This window comes from Notolabrus celidotus, chromosome 20 (genome assembly GCF_009762535.1).
Source record: "Notolabrus celidotus isolate fNotCel1 chromosome 20, fNotCel1.pri, whole genome shotgun sequence".
Lineage (NCBI taxonomy): Eukaryota > Metazoa > Chordata > Actinopteri > Labriformes > Labridae > Notolabrus > Notolabrus celidotus.
Window position 1 is genome coordinate 2,522,560 of NC_048291.1, and position 19,514 is coordinate 2,542,073.

Below are 19,514 nucleotides of genomic sequence, written 5' to 3' on the forward strand. Positions count from 1 at the left end.
GGATGGAGGGAGGGAGTGGATGGAGGGAGGGCGTGGATGGGGGGTGGGGGGGTGAGTCTCTCTCCCTTCAGTTGTTGCCAGTCTCGTTCTGTTCCTTATTTTAAGGCCTACTGGGTTCTGGGTTTGTGGTTTAGTGGACCCGGCTCTCACTCCGTGTTTCTCTGCACCCTCACGCTGGGAAGGAGGACCTCGCCAAGTCCTGCAGGGAGCCACGAAAAGATCAGCACTTTGAGCGAGAGAGAGAGAGAGAGAGAGAGAGAGAGATGCTCTGTTTTGTTGTGGATCCTCAGACTCTCTCGTCCCTGTTTGTCAGCAGGTTTATATTGGAGACAGTTTCTGGTGGACTCGAACAAATTCATGACGAGAGTTTAGATGCAGAGAGGAGAGGAGAGGAGAGGAGAGGAGAGGGGAGGGGAGGAGGAGCGTGTGGGGGTGTAAAGGAGAGGAGAGGAGAGGAGAGAGGAGGAGAGTGTGGGGGTGTAAAGGAGAGGAGGGGAGAGAGGAGGAGAGGAGAGGGGAGGGGAGGAGGAGCGTGTGGGGGTGTAAAGGAGAGGAGAGAGGAGGAGAGGAGAGGAGAGGAGGAGAGTGTGGGGGTGTAGAGGAGGGATGTTTCTCTCCTGTCAGGAACAAAGTGAGGAGGTCTGAGAAACGTTGATGAATTCAAACTGGAGATCTGAACACGACGAGTCTTTCCTCTCTGTGTTCACATGAAGACTGAGGCAGCGAGTGAAGGTGAACGAGGAGGAGAGGAGAAGAGGAGAGGGGGAGGGGATTGTGATAAATGGCTTAGTATGACTTTGACTATGAAGGAGAGGTTTCCTCTGCATGGACGAGAGAGAGGAGGGAGGAGGGAGGACATGAAGGTAGAGGAGAGAAGCAGCTGACGGTGGCTCACAGAGCGACTCTCTGTAAGTGGAGAATGTTTGTGGAGATCTTAAACTCTTTCCTCTCCTCCTTCTTAAGTCTCTCTCTCTCTCTCTCTCTCTCTCTCTCTCTCTCTCTCTCTCTCTCTCTCTCTCTCTCTCTCTCTCTCTCTCTCTCTCTCTGTCGTACGCTCAGGTGAGAGTCCGTGCTGCAGGGTCGAGGTCTCTTAGTGTAGTGTTCAGGTTTGTTTACCAGCAGGCTGCTTCAGTCTCTGCAGGGAGAGTTAACCCCTTCATGTCCGGCGCCCTGTGTTTGATCCTGAATCGCTCTGAGCGTCAGGACGCCGTCTCTTCCGTTACTCTGAATGTCTCTGTGTGAGGCGTTCAAGTCCCCTCGTCGTGTGCTCGGCCCCTCATCGTGGTCTGGTCTCGTGCATGCAGGTCTTGTTTTGGTTGCAGGGCAGCGGGGGGAGGGAGGGTTCCTCTCTTCGTGTCTCTCGGGGTGAGGGGGGGGGGGAGAAAACAAGTTTATAATGAGTTTGTTTTTGTAATTTATTTCCGATCTTTCTATATTTGAGTTTTTGCAGATCCTGGATCGGGGTTTGTACGAGTCTTGAAGAGTCCAGGACCATGTAGATACAGAGTTCTTCAGTTCAGAGTCTTTGTTTAGTTTCTTACATGCTGAGGTTATTTTTCATAAATAACATGAATATATGCAAACGGAGATAAAGATGTACAGAGTATTGAATGTGTCTCGTACCTTGTACAGCATTTTGTCAAACAGACGGGTAAATGTATTCGTGATGGCGGACGCGGCGTGAAGAAGACGTGAATGTTTACAGAGGGGCGTGTCAGAGAAGATGGCTGACTTCACGTTCTGCGTGCAGACTTCACCAACACTGAACACTGAAACCAAAAAGCTCCTGATCCAGAACCCTGAGCCGCTCCACGCCTCCTGTGGACCGGCTCAGAGTGACCCCCCTCCGCCCCCCCCAGTCAATTCCTCTGACCCCTGATTTATCAAACTAACGTCATTAACCCTTCGTATACTGAAGCCATATCCAGCCTGTCTCTGCTCACACTGACGCCATAGTTTAATGACCCCACAGAAAGAAGGGGTCACTACCTCTCTGCACCCGCCGGAGACATCTATCTCCTCTGATGAAGACGAGTCAGACGTGATGAAGGAAATGAATGTGACGTGAATGTGATTCTGATCCGGTGTCGGTCCGCCCTGACGGAGAGCGCCTGCAGGAGGAGCGCTCCTCTCAGAGGAGGTCTCTGTCTCTGCGTTTCAGAGTCCAGGTTCTGAAGCGTCTCAGCGTGGTCGCTCTCCGTCACGGCCGACCGTCCCTGAGGAGGAAAAAGCAGATTTTTGTATTCTGATGTCCTCTGCTTATATCGATGTGTTTTATTTTGCACTTTGGGATATTTCATTGTCATAAGAAGAAGTTTATTTTCTATGTCAGATTTCACATGAAGAGTAAATATTAGATTAAAGTATAAATATAGTGCTTTCTTTCCTGCCTGTATTTTATTATCATTTTTCCTATTTTGTATCAGATCTGTACACCCTGTAGATGTGGAATCAATCTTTCACTACTGAAATGCAATGACCTGTTTTCTGTGCGGCCCCTCGGGACGGGGACTTACTACTGCAGTTTCTTATTGTATCAGATTCTTTTTTAAGTTTGTAATAAAACAAACAGATTGGCAAAAAGAAGCATGGAACATAATCTGATTGAGTCTTCCTCTTTGTGCCGAGCAGAGCTGCAGACGCGTTCAGGTGCGTTCAGGTAAACACAGATCAAACATGGAGAGGTGGATCCTGCGAGACGGAGAGCAGCAGCAGGAGCGGCGTGTTCTCATCGCAGTAAACAAACTGATGTTTGATCAATTATTCAGAGTCGGCTCCCCAACGCCGAGGAGCCAGATCGCTCGCCGCCCACCTCAGCTGGACCTGAACCAGCAGAGATTACTCCATGTTTCATCAGATTTCAGCTCTGTCCGTCTGTCCTCTCTCTGTGTGTGAGTGAGTGAGTGTGTGTGTGTGTGTGTGTGTGATGCTGCAGGCTGGGAGCTCGCCTCGCTCACGTGCACTCGCTGTTCTTCCATGGTATCGTGCAGCGGTGTGACATTAACATGCATGACGGAGCTCCTCCTCAGCTCGCTGCGTCCCTCCCTCCCCCTCCGCTCACATGCCTCCGCCTGCATCCTGTTCTCCATCTTCCTCCCTTCATCCCTTTGCCATCTTGTTTCCCCCCTCCCTCCCCCTCTCTCTCTCTCTCTCCCTCTCCAGCATCCTTCCCTCTCCCCTCTCTTTGTTCCCACAGCCCCTCCCTTGCATCCTCACACACACACACACACACACACACTCTGCTGGTCTTTGAGGCTGTTGCTGCTGTTGTTACGTAACGCTGCTCCCCGGTGTGTGGATGTGATCATTACGCAACATCTCCGACTCCTCTGGAATACTGATGAGCATCAGGACCGGACGGCGAGGGGACGCCGAGGAACATCCAGCATCTGAGAGACAACAGGGCTGAGAGTGTGTGTGTGTGTGTGTGTGTATGTGAGGACTCAGTGATGGTGTGTGTTTGTTTATAGATGTCTCTCTCTCTCATGGTGTATCATTGCAGCTCCATGAAGGTCAATCAAAGAAGCAGCTTTTCATTAAATCCCATTTTATTTCATATGCATGATACAAGGTACAGTTAGGACATGGTTCTGCATGTCTCCTTTACACGGTCAGGACCTTTACAAAAACACGTAACAAAAACATGTTCTATAAAAAGAGAAAACAAAGCAGAACAACACCAAACAAACAATCTCTGTCAAATGTTTCATCGTCTTAAAGTTACTGAAGCTACTTCGTAAACAAGGACCTGGAGTTGATGTGAAGCACCAAGAGCCGGACCCGTTCAGACCAGAACCACAGAGAGCAGGTTAAGATTGGGATGCAGTTTGGCGCCACCTTCAGGTCCAGAAACAAACTGCACTTTAGCTCTGCTGCCCCCTGCAGGCAGAGAGTTGTCTCTACGTTTAGATTATTAAAAGTGTTTGTTTACGTTTGATCAGACTGATCAGAGATCACATGACGCTTTAAATGTTTGTGTTCCTCGTCTCTGAGGAAGAATCAAACTGAAGGATTGTTTTAATTTTAAAACACAAACAGCTGCTGTATCAGTGTCTGCCTGTAGGGGGCGACACTCGCCTACATCAGCTGCTGTATCAGTGTCTGCCTGTAGGGGGCGACACTCGCCTACATCAGCTGCTGTATCAGTGTTTCCTCAAGGGGGCGACACTCATCTACATCAGCTGCTGTGTTAGTGTTTGCCTCTAGGTGGCGACACTCATCTACATAAGCTGCTGTATCAGTGTTTGCCTCTAGGTGGCGACACTCATCTACATAAGCTGCTGTATCAGTGTTTGCCTCTAGGGGGCGACACTCATCTACATCAGCTGCTGTATCAGTGTTTGCCTCTAGGTGGCGACACTCATCTACATCAGCTGCTTTGTTAGTGTTTCCTCTAGGGGGCGACACTCATCTACATCAGCTGCTGTATCAGTGTTTGCCTCTAGATGGCGACACTCGTCTACATCAGCTGCTGTTATCAGTGTTTTCCTCTAGATGGCGACACTCGTCTACATCAGCTGCTGTATCAGTGTTTGCCTCTAGGGGGCGACACTTGTCCACATCAGCTGCTGTTTCCAGAACCAGCAGACGTGTCTGTGTTGTTGTGGTGGATCCTCGAGGTGCTACACATCAAAACCAGAGGAGTAAAAAAAGAGAGATGCTACATACTGAATGCAGAACTATAAACAAAATGAACCCGGGTCCTCGTCCAGGCTCTCCTGAGCCGGACCTTCAGACCGGGTCACACAGGAAACTGAGGTCTGCATTAATGAACAAACAGCATCAAGCAGTCTGAGTGTCAACGCAAAGAGAACATGTTGTTAAGAAGAGTCTGTGAAACCACCACCATCATCATCATCATCATCACAGCTGATCCAGTGTACGCAGACATGGACCAATCAGCTGATAGGATCAATACACACAGTGATCAACACATGCTAGTCACAGACAGGTGGCGCTGTGGTGTCATAAACACGGTTTCACACACACACACACACACACACACTCACTCACTCTTCAGTGATGGTTACAGACGTAAGTACACTTGGTGTGAAAGAAGCAACAGAAAGACGAGTTCAGCGGGAGTCATGCATTAGGACCCTACAGGACCAGGATCAGAAGTGGAAGCACGAATGACTTTGGGGCGTTAGTATTTAGAACATCATCACAGCAGGTTACAGACGACATCACTGAAAGGAACGAGCAGACGGAGTATTATTGCCACATTTATTTTTCTCTCCGGGGGGTCGCGGCGTTACGAGTGCGAGCTGACTGACGACCAAATGTGCGTCAGCCAAAGACACTTGAGATATAAAAAGTCCCGGTCTAACAGTCTCAGTGTTTCAGTTACTAATTCAGACACAGATCAGACGCTTTGGCAACGAGAACTCAAAAGAATCCATCCCACCGTGAAACTCAGCTGCTCTGTATGTGCTCTCTGTTTCAACCAACACCAGCCTGCAGCCCATGCCGCCGCCGCCGCCGCCGCCGCCGCCGCCGCCCGCCGCCCCGCTCCGCTGGAAGTGTTGGATGAGGTAAATAAGTGTGTGCCCTGTCCTCGTGTGTCTGACACATACTGGATTTTATAGAGAAAGCATATCCCATAAAACTATAGAAATCTGTGTTTAAACAAACATCCAAAAGCACAGTTTACCCTTTGATTCCCTGCACTGGTTCATTGAAGTATTGTTCCTTAAAGGAAATGATCTGACATGTCGTCGTACATCACAATCAACAGATGCATTATTACCATCAGAATAAATACAGCACTCATGACTATTTGGCAAATATAAGGAATAGTATTGGTTAATAAAGACAGTCTCGTCCCCCGTCAGAGGAAAGACGGACTGAGAGACAATCATGTATTTACAGAGCGGACAGCTTCAGCTGCTGACCATCAAACCCTCCGGCCTCGCTGCACGGAGCAGGAGGCTCAGCGCCCCCTACCTGCAGTGTGCAGTAAATAAACATCCTAACATATGAACGTACCCCTCCACCTGTGAGGGCCCTGCAGGTCTCCAGACGTGTGCCTTCAATAGAGTCTCTCTAAAAAACTACTCTGAGTGAAATCATCTTCTTCATCATCTTCATCATCATCTTCCTCGCTCAGACTGACGCTGAGAGGGTCTGAAGCTGATCTGATGTTAGTAGAAAAGAAACGTCAGACTGCAGCTCATGCATGTTGTCCTCTCAGAGTCTCTCTTAAATCTGTGTTTATAAAACAGAGTGAATGAAGCCGCCACGCGTCATCCGTGGAGCAGGTCCATGATTATTTACAGACGGGCGCCATCGAGGCGTGCACGTGTTACACGAGGAAGAACTGAGTCTGGATCACAGCGCTCTGAAGGACTCCTCTGCACACCTGAGGCCTCCTCTCCCCTCAGGCTGGGAGAACCTCTGAGAACCTGCTCCTCTCCTGTTCATCTTCATCCTCCTCCTCCTCCTCCTCCTCCAGGTATTTAAAGTACAGACACAACGACACAAATATTAGTGCAACACAAGGAAAGTGAGGGACGGCTAGTGTGCACCTTTCTACAACACGTCTTCTAACTGACTCATGCTTTGGTCCTCTGAAGAAGAAGAAGAAGAAGTGCAGAGAGACAAACTGATGGGAGTGTTTTTTGACGCCCGCCGCTCTTTAGAGCAGACGCTTCGTGTTCCTGACGTTCTTGGACCGTCTGGAGACGGACCAACGTTTCCGTGTGTTTGACTGGAGGAGAATCCTCTAAAGTCCCCTTCCTCTCTGAGTGTAGGAGCCAGGCGCTCTCCACAGGCTTTCCTGTGACCACTGCTCCCATAATGCCTCACTGCCTGCCGGTGTGTATGTGAGACTCCGGCGTGGTGTTAGCCAGCCAGTGGAGCTCGCCACAGTGACCGGAGGTCAGCGAAGACCACAGTGCAAATTTAGATTCCCTGATGTTTGTGTCTGTGTTGAATTCTGCGGGGGAAGGGAGTTCTGCTTCATGTCTCATCGATTCGTCGTGGGTCAGAGTCAGAGGTCTTTACAGGGGGCCGTACTTGGCCTCGTAGCGGGCCAGGATGTTCTTGCAGCGCCCGCAGTCCTTCCTCATCTCGGACACTTGTTGGCGCAGCGCCGCGTTTTCCCGCTCCAGGAAGGAGGCGCGCACCGTGATCTGGTTCTCCTTCAGGCGCCAGCGCGTCACGGGAACGCTTAGCCGCCACGTTGTTCTCTTCCTCCTGGACCAGTACTTATCGTCCTGAGAGAGAGGGGGAGAGAGAGGGGGAGAGAGAGGGAGAGATGAATCCACATGAACGAAGGATTTAAACTAACATCTGTGCTGTGAGAACCCCCCGCCCCTCTTTGATCTCTAATCCAGAAGCCACCAGTCCTAATCTAGCAGCACAGACCAGAACCCTGAGGGGCCCTGGTTCTATGGGGGTCAGTGGAGAGCAGGGAAGCGCCCTACCTTCTGTTCGTCAGGGACAAAGACCTTCTTGGCCTTCTTGATCATCGGCTGGGGCTTCAGCTCCTCGTCAGAGAACTTGTGTTTGCGAGGGTTGAAACAGCCGCCCCCCCGGCACGCTGGACAGGACCAGGTCTGGGGGTCCGGCGGAAGTTGATGTCCACCTCGATGGCGTCGGGGGTCGACGGGGGAGGGCGTGTTACGCTCTGCAGAGAGAGATGATGGGTTTAGGAGAGACATGGTCTTCATGTTTGATCTCATTAAAGCTCGTCAGCTGAACAACAGTCTGAGTCTTTATCTACTCTGTCTCTGATCCTGTCTCTGATCCTGTCTCTGATCCTGTCTCTCATCCTGTCTCTGATCCTGTCTCTGATCCTCTCTCTGATCCTCTCTCTGATTCTGATTCTGTCTCTGATCCTGTCTCTGATTCTGATTCTGTCTCTGATTCTGATCTGTTTATGTCTCCTGATTCCGTTTTCTGTTTCTGTCTCTGATTCTGTCTCTGATCCTGTCTCTGATTCTGTCTCTGATCCTGTCTCGATTCTGTTTCTGATCCTGTCTCTGATTTTGTTTCTGATCCTGTCTCTGATTCTGTTTCTGATTCCTGTCTCTGATTCTGTCTCTGATTCTGTTTCTGTCTCTGATTCTGTCTCTGATCCTGTCTCGATTTGTTTCTGTCTCTGATTCTGTTTCTGGTCTCTGATTCTGTCTCTGATCCTGTCTCTGATTCTGGTTCTGTCTCTGCTCTGTCTCTGTCTCTGATTCTGTTTCTGTCACTGATCCTGTCTCTGAACACCAGGCCTAGATCTCCTGGTCTGAATCATGTTCTGGATCAGAGTGACCCACAAAGACCTGCTCCGAGGTATCCTTAATGTCTGTAGGTCTGTCTCTAGGTTGGTCTGTGTTTTGTTTTGTTAAGGTCTCTGTAAGTGACCCCACAGGCCTCTGAGTGATCTGTTCACCCTGTAGGTAGGATCAGGTGTTCTGTGAGGGGGGTCAGGTGTCTGCAGGAGGACTCTCTCTGTATGGTGCTTATAAAGAGCTCTAACTCTGATGTGTGTGTCTTACAGAGTGGGGTCAAAGGTCAGCGTGTCACTCTGTGAGCTGAGTTAATGTTAAACTTCCCTTTCTAACATCGGGCGCTCTCATTGGCTATTCAACAATCATTAACCTACAGATCTAAACTTCTCACCTGTTTTCTTCTGTTTTCACGTCCTTCTCCGCTGTCGCCTCCTCAGCTTCCTCGTCTTTTCCAGGCCTCCTCCTCCTCTTCCTCCTCTCTTCTTCTTCTTCTCCTCCTCCTCCTCCTCCTCCTCCTCCTCTTCCTCGTCCTCTTCAGTTGGCTGGTTGTAAGGTGGTGACGGTCAGCGCCTCCTGTGGCTCGGAGGTGAGCGTGCAGTGGCGGAGGGGGAGGGGGGGGAGGATGCTGGGCTTGCGGCGGGAGGAGCCGCTGCTGGAGTAACCTTGAGGATGGATTGCCTTTGCCGTCCACGGAGGTCAGCGTCTTCTGAAGCTCCCTCCTCCTCCAGCTCACGGGGATGCCGTTCTCCAGGAGGAACTCATCCAGGTCCATGTACTCCAGGTGGAAGGTCTCCCCGTCGTAGGGGATGGTTTTCTCCCAGATGGCCGGTGTCAGAGAGGCGGACACACCTCCTGCGCCGCCGCCACCAGCGCCTCCCCTGGATCCAGCTCCTGCAGGGGGCGGCACGTCTCCGCCTGCTTCCACATCCTCGGTGGAGCACAGCTTCTCCTTCTCTATTTCTGCAGGAAAGACAGGAGGAGGGAGGAAACAGGTTAACTACACGCTCTCTGCATCACGAAGAGCGGCGCTGCTTTCATCAGACACGTGCACACGGAGAGAGGATGAGGAGGGAAGGAGGGAGGGAGGAAGGGGGTGTGGTGGTAGTGTGTTCAGATAGAGGTGCTGAAGCTAAGAGAGACATGGTCAGATGAAATAATGACAGGATGAAGCTCTGAGAGAGACAGCAGAGGAGAGAGAGAGAGATCTGCAGGGTCCACATGTGCACTCTAAACACCACACACACACTGAGGCTCAGAATAATCCCAGAGGACGGAGTGTGAGGACAGCCCAGAGGGGTGTGTGTCTCCGAGTGTGTGTCCTGTCAGCGTAGCGTGGATGGAGGGCAGAGGATAGCAAAGAGAACTTTATGTTCTTTTCTGTTTGCTCAGCAGCTAAAGGTGAGAGAGGCTCCATGCAGACACATGTCCCTCTGACTCAGCCCAGACCCTGAACCACGACCCTGCTGAACCACGACCCTCCTGTGAGCCTAGCCTCAAGGTTTAAGCGAATAAAAGCTGAGGATGGAGGTCTAACGTCGTCTGAGACTTGAAACAGACACGGAGCTCTTGTTCGCGCCGTGTTCGCTTCATGTTCGCGTCGTGTTCGCGTCGTGTTCGCGCCGTGCTCTTACCGTCGTCCCCTTCCTCCAGGATGTTGGGAGGAGGGATGTCCATGATCTTCTTCAGGACAAAGGGGAAGGACTTCTGTGAAGCCGCTTTGGGGAGTTCTCCTGCGGGCTGCAGAGCCACAGTGGGTCGCCGCTTCGCCTGGCATTGTCCCCGCTGAGCTCTGAGCAAAACACCGAGCGATGAACCGACAGCTGCTTCCGTTACCGGGACACTGGAGGACTAGAGGTCTAGAGTTCTAGAGGACTAGAGGACAAGAGGACTCTGGGTTCGGTGCTGGTCCTGACAGGATGCTGGTCTGAGCTCCTTTTTGTCAATATTAACGGACTCGATGCGAAAACAACACTGCACGAGCCCTCTGTCCTCCTCGCCCACCGAGAGTGCTGATTGGATATTCATGAGCGCTCGGCCCCGCCCACTCAGGGAATAGTAGAACCTGATTGGCTGTTAGCGCTACCTATACGGATACACAGTGGTTGGTGCTCTGCTTTGTCTTTGTAGTAGTACAATGACAGATCCTGATCCACATAGACCCACATAGACTCACATAGACTCACATAGACTCCCTCAGACCCCCTGTCTGTAAAAGACCTGAACATGTAGAGGACATCACGTGATCTCTCAGGACAGAACACACCTTTACCTTCATCAGGAGAGTTTTATACAGAGGATAAATAACTATCACATGTAAGCATTGTTATTAGTTGTAAGTGTGTCCTCCCTTTGTACACACATATACACACACACACACACACACACACACATACACACACACACACACACACACACACAGAGAGAGAGAGAGGGCACACTGTGCTCCTGCTGCAGCTCTGCACAAGAACACTCGTGGCGGAACACGTGCCCCCGCCCTCTCCCTGCTCACGTGAAGTACCAGCTGTTGGGGGCGGGGCTTCAGACGCTCTGTGTGCACGTGCGGGCTCGTCTGAACAACTGGCACGAGACCCGAAGGTAACAGGGTACATGTTGTTTACCAGATTATTAACTCTTTACTGTCTGACTTTAACTCTTTATTAGTCTTTAACTAAAATCATATTTATGACACTTTACTCATAATAATTAATAATTACTATTTTATATCTTATATTTTATATCTTATATTTTATATCTTATATTTTATATTTTATATCTATATCTTATATTTTATATATTATATTTTATAGAGTTTCTATTTTCCTCTCTTAACACTGTGTCTGATACCTTAACATATCACACACTCCTCTTGTCTCTCAGTCTCTCACTGTTCCACATTAAAGTCTCGCAGCTCCAACAAAAGATGAGATCTCACGTTTCCGTGCACGCGCTGCTGCTGCACGCCACAGTGAGCGGCGTGCACTTCCTCGCGCCCTCTCCAGCAGGATGTTTAGTTTCAGGAAGGAACACGATGTGTCAAACTGAAGCTGCACCCCAAACTGCACCCCGAGCTGCACCCACCTCAACACAGAGGAGCCCAGAAAGCAGAGTCCTCCCCGGCAGAAAGCTCAGGAGGATACAGAACCTTTTGCAGCCGAGACCGGTACCCTGCCCCCCTCATCCTAACACAGAGACCAGTCCAGCTCAGAGCTCCTCATCCTAACACAGAGACCGTCCAGCTCAGAGCTCCTCATCCTAACACAGAGACCAGTCCAGCTCAGAGCTCCTCATCATAAACAGAGACCATCCAGCTCAGAGCTCCTCATCCTAACACAGAGACCAGTCCAGCTCAGAGCTCCTCATCCTAACACCGAGACCAGTCCAGCTCAGAGCTCCTCATCCTAACACAGAGACCAGTCCACCTCAGAGCTCCTCGTCCAACACAGAGACCAGTCCACCTCGGAGCTCCTCATCTTTTTACGTCACACTTTGACTTGTGAGTTCAGCATTTCCAATATGCTGCCGCCGTCCGATCGCTTCAAAACAGCGCTCAGGAAGAGACGGGTGACGTCACAGAGCCTACGTCCATTATTTATACAGTCTATGGTCCTAACACAGAGACCAGTCCTCCTCAGAGCTCCTCATCCTGACACAGAGACCAGTCCTCCTCAGAGTGTAGCATTTGCATTAGCACCCCCTGTGAAACACTGATGAAGCCTCCATCACTGATGAAACATGATGAGGAGAGCGTCCTGCATCAGCCTCCTGTGGGCTCTGACTCGACCTTGCTGGTATGCATCACCTGAGACTACTGCATGAACACACACACACAGGTTACACACACACCGTTGCACACAGGGCTGGTGTGTTGAACACACTGAGTCATGAGTGTGACCCCCTCAGCTGTGTCTCACGTGCCAACATCCAGACTCAGACATGTTTCTGTTCTCTCCTCCTCTGTGAGTCTGTGTTTGTGTTCAGTATCTCTCCATCTTAAACTCTGAGTGCTTCCATGAAGGTCAGGGCTGATGATGATGATGATGATGAAGTCAACAGTAGGTCCTCAAAGTCTGCTTCAGGTCTGACAGCCTGTAGACCACGGCCTGCTGAGTTCTACTTTATACTAACAGTGTATACCAGGACAAATCTGTTGGAGCAGCTGTCCTCACAGTGAAGCTGAAGCCAGTTTCACTACACTTCCTCTTTAGTATCTGTGATCTCCTCCTCACTACCTGCTGACGTTTGACTTTTTTAAAACACAAGAGAAGAAGAATGATCATAAACACACAGCACAGTTTAATCCTTCATATGAACGCAGCGTGACACAGCACTGTGTTACAGGGTACATGGAAGGTAACCTGCGCCTTGAGCTATATTAGGAGAGCTGATACGTGAGGCCAGCCAGCAACACCAGGCTATGTAGGTCAGCATGTGAGAGAGGTGAGACCATCAGACCGGTTTACAGCAGAGGGATCGCAGTTTGATGGATTTAAACCTTCTCTCTTATTAATGACATGTTCGTGGTGATTGAACCGTCCGTGCATCAGTCTGCTGTTTGTTCAGTGTGTACGCAGCATGAACCCTCCGACCCAGACCGCACACCCACACACACAACACACAAACACACACAATACACACACAATACACACACTGCCCTCCACTCTCCTGAGCAACGGTGCAGGACTAAAGGAACCTTGCTCCAGTGGGTCAGGCTGTTTGACAGGTAAAGGACACCTGAGCTCAGGTTCCTCTGCAGCTGCAGGAGGTTGCCTCTCAGCTTTCTTTACAAAACATGCTCCACTAGCTTTATAACAGGAGCACATGAAAAATATCTGCAACATGCTCCACAAATGACTCCGGGGGGGAAGAGGCTTCACCTTTCTGACTTAGAGGATGAGAGATACTATTTATTTTCCTTTGTTTTTGTCCTTTATTACCTTGATATTAGTATTTATTCTATTTTATTATTTATATTTCATTTTCTTATGATTTGTTATGGTTATATACTTATATAATATAATAATGCTAATTACTATTATTGTTATTCATATTATTTTAAATCAATTAATGATCATAGTTACCTATCATTTTTATATATATTCTATATATATTGTTTCAGACTTTTTGGTCCAATTGTGATGTGATAATAATTGTATATATATATGTTGGTGTCTTCTTTGATGTGATTTGTTATTAATGTTATTATTTTTATGTTTTGGCAATATTGTTTTTAATTTCATGCCAATAAGCTGTTGAATGGAGACAGAGAGAGAGGGAGGGTTACCTTAGGTCAGTTATTGTAAGTTCTATGTTTCATGTCTTTCTGAGTTAATATTAACTTTAAAGTATAATTACTTTATAATCAGGTTAATTTAATTATACATTTGTCTGATGAGGTGTGTATGAATGCTGTGTTTTTACATTTTAATATATATTTTTATTACTATATTTTATAATGATCTCCTGGAAATGCTCTTGTTGTTTTGTTTTTACACTGGTATGAACAAAATGACAAGCTTGATTTAATTTGATTAATTCATTGTGTCGGCACACGCAGGAAACATCTCAGTGTGTTTGTTTCATTTCTTGTGTCGTACGGGGTTTACATCACATTATAGTATTATAGTGTCTCTTGTGTTCCTGGTGTGTTGCATCGTGTCATGCCGTACCTCAGCCAGTGGAGTTGGTTTAACAGTGAATCATGTCGTCTTATTATAAAGTGGAGCTGTTAGTCTTAGGACACGTTGGTAAGAGAATAAGAAGTGTGTGGGTCGTGGATGGAGCCTGCAGCATGAAGTCCACAACATGGACGTTCACTCTCTCAGTGAGCCAACAGAAACCAAAGAGCCTGAAAGCATCTCTTTAAAAGAGGCAGAGAGAAAGAGAGGAGAGAGCGAGGGAGGAAAGATGTGAGGACACCCTGAGTGAGGAGGTTTCAGCGGGGTTGCATCAGTGGAGAAACAGTTTAGCTGACACACTGAAACTCTCTCTGAGAGAACTCGTGCATGTTTCAGAAAGTTTCCCTACAGAGGGATCAGAGACACAGAGAGCTGCAGAAACATGATCAACGATCTGATACCAGCTGGAGTCAGATCAACACACCTCCTCCTGCCAGGAGAGGCAGGCAGAGAGGTTTACAGGCTGGAATAACTCTGATAGAGGAAGATCTGACCTCCTTACTTTAATACAGAGTTTAAACTGTGTTTATAAAGACTGGTCCAGTGTTGTTCTGTTAAGGACATGTTTATAACTCTCACTGTGAGTCTCTGTAATCAGTCTAGTTCACAGTTTTAGACACTTTAACTTATAAAAACATGTTAAAGAATATAAATATGAATATAAATCACTTCATAATGTCATGTTAGTCTGATTACAGTCCACTGAATCTTCTCCACATGTGACAGGGGAGCTGAAAGTTAGTCAACTTTTAATGTCGTCATAAGGAACTTGAAGCTAATGTGGCTAATGCTAACTGACTGTTTGTTGTTTTGATGTTTAAAAGCACAGAAAGTCAAACTGCGCATGTCCGTTAGATCAGACACATTAAAGCAGGAGGACTATAAGAGATTATTTAATTTAATATTAATGAATATAAAGGTCTTTAATTTAGAGACCAGATCAGGACATGACACACAGACCAGGACATGACACACAGACCAGAGACTCTTACCTGAGTCATCGAAAGCCGGGAAGGAGAAAGGATAGTCCGCCAGGGACCTGAGCAGGTCCGGACATCGCTCCTGTCCCCAAAGTAGACCTGGTTCGTTGTCGACATGATGAAGATCAGATGTAGTCTGTGAGAGGAATCAGAGTCCGGCTGAGAGAGAGGGACTGTGTGTGTGTGAGAGAGAGTCTGCCCTCCTCTCCAAACTTCACTCACTTTTAACCAACTTCGCTCTCAGACTCCTCACGGGGACTTCCGCATGTGTCCTCTCACAGAGCACACTAAGCCACGCCCCCTGCGCCCCGTGATTGGACGGAGCCGCGGCAGCAGCCTGTCACTCAAAGCGCGGAGCCAATCAGAAAGCAGGGGGCGAAGAAAACAACAACAAACCTGTTCTGAGCACATTGGTGTCCACGCCCGGGACACGTGCGGGTCTGTGGGAGGCTCGAGGCCGGGTACAGGAGCACAACACGCCCCCTAGTGACGTGTTAGAGGCTGCACTGAGAAGGGGCGGCAGGGAGGACATAGTGAGGGAGGGAGGAGAGGAGAGACATGGTGAGAGAACAGGTGATCTCTTTAAAGGGCTGTTCTGTAAAGTCTGATTGAACTCATTATGATGTTTTATCTGTTTGTCAGTCAGTGGTTGAAGAAGTGTTTCAGTATATGAGAACAATTATCCAGTTAGAGTCTGGTTGTATCATCAGCACACCTTTATTAAATGATAGAACTACCTGTCCCCTGTTTGTTTTATTATATTTATATGATTATTCATGTGTTTATTACAGTAAAGTTCGGACCTCCTCTCTGGGTGTTTTAAAAGTCAACTTAAGACTTACCTTTTTAATCTAGCTTTTAATTTAAATTCAATTTTAGCTCTGGACTGAATTATTATTATTTTAATCATTGCTTTTAACATTTATTTATCTTATTTAATTATTTATTTATTTCTTAGATAAGATAAGATGTCCTATATGCATCCCACAAACGGGAAATTTAAGTGTGACAGCAGTAAAGTAGACAGTGCAAAACATTATAGAGTAAACAAGAGCCTATAAAATATCAATTATTAAAAAGTTATTAGCATTAAAATTAAAGAGGTAAAATAAGCATATCTTACAACATATATACACAACGTACACTACCGGTCAAAAGTTTTAGAACACCCATATTTTTCCACTTTTTTATTGAAATCCAAGCAGTTCAAGTCCATTGAATAGCTTGAAATGGTACAAAGGTAGTGGTGAACTGTAAGAGGTTAAAAAAGAAAGGGTAAGATTACCAAAACTGAAAAAATAATGTACATTTCAGAAGTATACCAAAAGGCCTTTTTCAGGGAACAAAGAAATGGATTGCTGTTCTGCAGATTATTAAGGTAGTCAAGCCTTAAAAGTTGGTGCTACCAATTCTTACAGATGTCCCAACTGTCCTTGATTACTTCCAGCTCCCTCTGTCTTCATAAAGTAGTGTTGGATCACACTGTGGTACCGTACCCTCATGAGCAATATTTAAACAGTCTTGTACTCCAGAAAGTAGTGTGTTTGCTTCAGAAATGGCCAGAAAAGGGCAATTAACAATGGAAGAGAGACAGACCATCATAACACTTAAAGATGTAGGTCTTTCCTACAGAGAAATTGCAAAGAAAGTCAGGTGTCAGTGAGTAGAGTTTCCTTCACCATCAAACAGCACTCAGAAACTCTGACAGGAAGAGGCCTGCGGCAGACTCCAAAAGCAACAACAAATCAGATGACAAGTTTCTGAGGGTCAACAGCGTGCATGATAGGAGGCTCACAGGACAACAGCTTCAAGCACAGCTTAATAAGGGTTGTAGTAAGCAAGTCTCAGTTGCAACTGTGAAGAGAAGACTTCCAGCTGCAGGTTTGACCGGTCGAGTTGCAGCAAGAAAGCCATTGAAACACCACCAGTGGACTACTGAAGACTGGAAGAAGGTGTTATGGACGGATGAATCAAAAATTCAAAGGTGGCTACTTCGATGAGTCAAAAGTTTAGACTACATTTTGGATTATGAATTGATTGCATGATTTATTTTGAAATTAAATTGTTTATTTGTTCAATGTTTTCATTTCAGAGCATAATAAGACATCCAACTGCATCATTTTCAATAAATAACTTGAAAGATTGGGGTGTTTTAATACTTTTGACCGGTAGTGTATATACACAACTAAAGAAGTCAATTTACAAATATTTCCAAAAACCAATGACTCAGTGAAAATGTGCACAGACTTGTAGCCTATAAACAATGTACAGAACAGAACTGGGAGGATGGATAGAAAGACGTATTGCACATGTAAGAAGAGAAGGATGAACTGAGATGAAGTAATTATTGCACGTTAAAAATAGATAGTGGAAATATTGCACTTGAGTCCGTTTTGGTGATGCAATTGTTATTGGTTATAGAGTCTGACCACTGATCTTGTCAATGCTATCTTATTTCCACTTTTACTTATTTCATTAATCTTACTCTGTTGATTTCATTTTAAGTATTTTATTTATAATGCCTTTTTTAATTTACCTTTGCTGTTGTTTCCTGTCTCTGTTATTTTGTGAAGCACTTGGGCTGCATGCTTATATGTATGAAAGGTGCTTTATAAATAAAGTTGAGTTGAGTCATTGTAAAGTGCTTTAAGTTAACGTGTCAGGACCTGGTGCTTTTTTAGGAAGATAGCTTTGCTATCATCCTATCATCAGACTTACCTTTTTAATCTAGCTTTTAATTTGGAGTAATTATTTTTAGCCCTGGACTGCATTAGTATTATTCTAATTATTTGAATCATTGCTTTAACACGTATTTATCTTATTTATAAAAAATATTGATTTATTTATAAAAATCTAATTATTTATTCATCTATTAAATTCGTGTATTCATCTGATCTTGTTAACTTTTCTTTCCACTTTTCTTTATTTTATTAATTTTACTTAATTGATTTTCTTTTATTTTTAAGTAATTTTATTTTATAATCATGCCTTTTATAATTTGACCACTGCTGTTGTTTTCTGTCTCTCTGTTATTCTTTGAAGCACTTTGGGCTGCATGCTTATATGTATGAGAGGGGCTTTATAAATAAAGTTGAGTTGAGTTATTGTAAAGTGCTTTAAGTTAACATGTGTCGGGACCTGGTGCTGCGTGTATAATAAATAAAGATTGTTTGTTTGTTTAAGTTAAGCTCTGTATTATTTCCTGTTGCAGACTCATGCTCATGTAAATCACACACTAACTGTTAAAAGGGTAGTGTATTAAAAAGGACATCGTCTTCCTCTGAATCACCGAGGGCACAAATATAACTGTTGGTATGTAAACATGGTCACACTGCAATCATTGGGTTTCTGTTTCTACGAGCACTATCTGCAATCTGACTGTTTGACATCAGCACCACAATGTCCCGTTAATCATCTGTCCTCATCCTTCTCTTCACCACATGGCAGTTACTGTGTGACTTGGCACTATGTCTCTGTCTTCCTGAGTCATTGTTTGTTTGTTTTTCACACCAACAAACTATTGTATGCATCCACATCTGAATCTCACTGTTTCTCATTCTGTGTGTGTTTTTTAAATAACCTGGTGCAATTTTATCTGTGCAGTTACTTACCTCACTATCTATTCATCAGATAGAAGTGTGCATAGTGTGTATATACCAGTAACATCTCTGCAGACCTCTCTGCAGACCCCTCACATCCTGGACACTCACTTTTCAAACTCCTCCCCTCCGGTCGGCGTTACAGAGCTCTGTACGCAAAAACATCCAGACACAGGAACAGTTTCTTCCCCCAGGCCGTCACACTGATGAACACTTAACACTGTGTCATAAACTAGCTACCTCATGGACAGAGCCACCTTCATCCTTTACACTACTGCCAATATCATGTTTGTCTATTGGTTCTTTATTACACTCGTGCCTTTTGTACTTATATATATTTTTTATTAGTACTTGATTTTTAGTGTCTGTCTGTTTATGTTTGTACAGGAAGTACACAAAAAATACCAAAGTCAAATTCTTTGTATTCTTGAGATACATTGTGAATAAAGTTCTTTCTGATTCTGATTCTATATACACTATATTACCAAAAGGATTCGCTCACCTGCCTTGACTCACATATGAACTTAAGTGCCATCCCATTCCTAACCCATAGGGTTCAATATGATGTCGGTCCACCTTTTGCAGCTATTACAGCTTCAACTCTTCTGGGAAGGCTGTCCACAATGTTGAGGAGCGTGTTTATAGGAATTTTTGACCGTTCTTCCAAAAGCGCATTGGTGAGGTCACACACTGATGTTGGTCGAGAAGGCCTGGCTCTCAGTCTCCGCTCTAATTCATCCCAAAGGTGTTCTATCGGGTTCAGGTCAGGACTCTGTGCAGGCCAGTCAAGTTCATCCACACCAGACTCTGTCATGCATGTCTTTATGGACCTTGCTGTGTGCACTGGTGCACAGTCATGTTGGAAGAGGAAGGGGCCCGCTCCAAACTGTTCCCACAAGGTTGGGAGAATGGAATTGTCCAAAATTGTTTGGTATCCTGAGGCATTCAAAGTTCCTTTCACTGGAACTAAGGGGCCAAGCCCAGCTCCTGAAAAACAACCCCACACCATAATTCCTCCTCCACCAAATTTCACAC

The 19,514-nt window shown here is 46.3% G+C and overlaps 1 protein-coding gene across 1 annotated transcript; it reads right to left on the reverse strand.

Moving 5' to 3' along the window:
- Positions 1 to 3,533: 3,533 nt before the first annotated feature.
- Positions 3,534 to 10,067, reverse strand: tefb (TEF transcription factor, PAR bZIP family member b). Its single transcript, XM_034711419.1, is given in 9 exon segments — positions 3,534 to 7,151; positions 7,153 to 7,190; positions 7,193 to 7,217; positions 7,428 to 7,523; positions 7,525 to 7,570; positions 7,572 to 7,603; positions 7,605 to 7,628; positions 8,662 to 9,185; positions 9,857 to 10,067. Coding segments are annotated over 9 exon segments (978 nt in total). The 5' UTR covers positions 9,900 to 10,067; the 3' UTR covers positions 3,534 to 7,001.
- Positions 10,068 to 19,514: the final 9,447 nt, after the last annotated feature.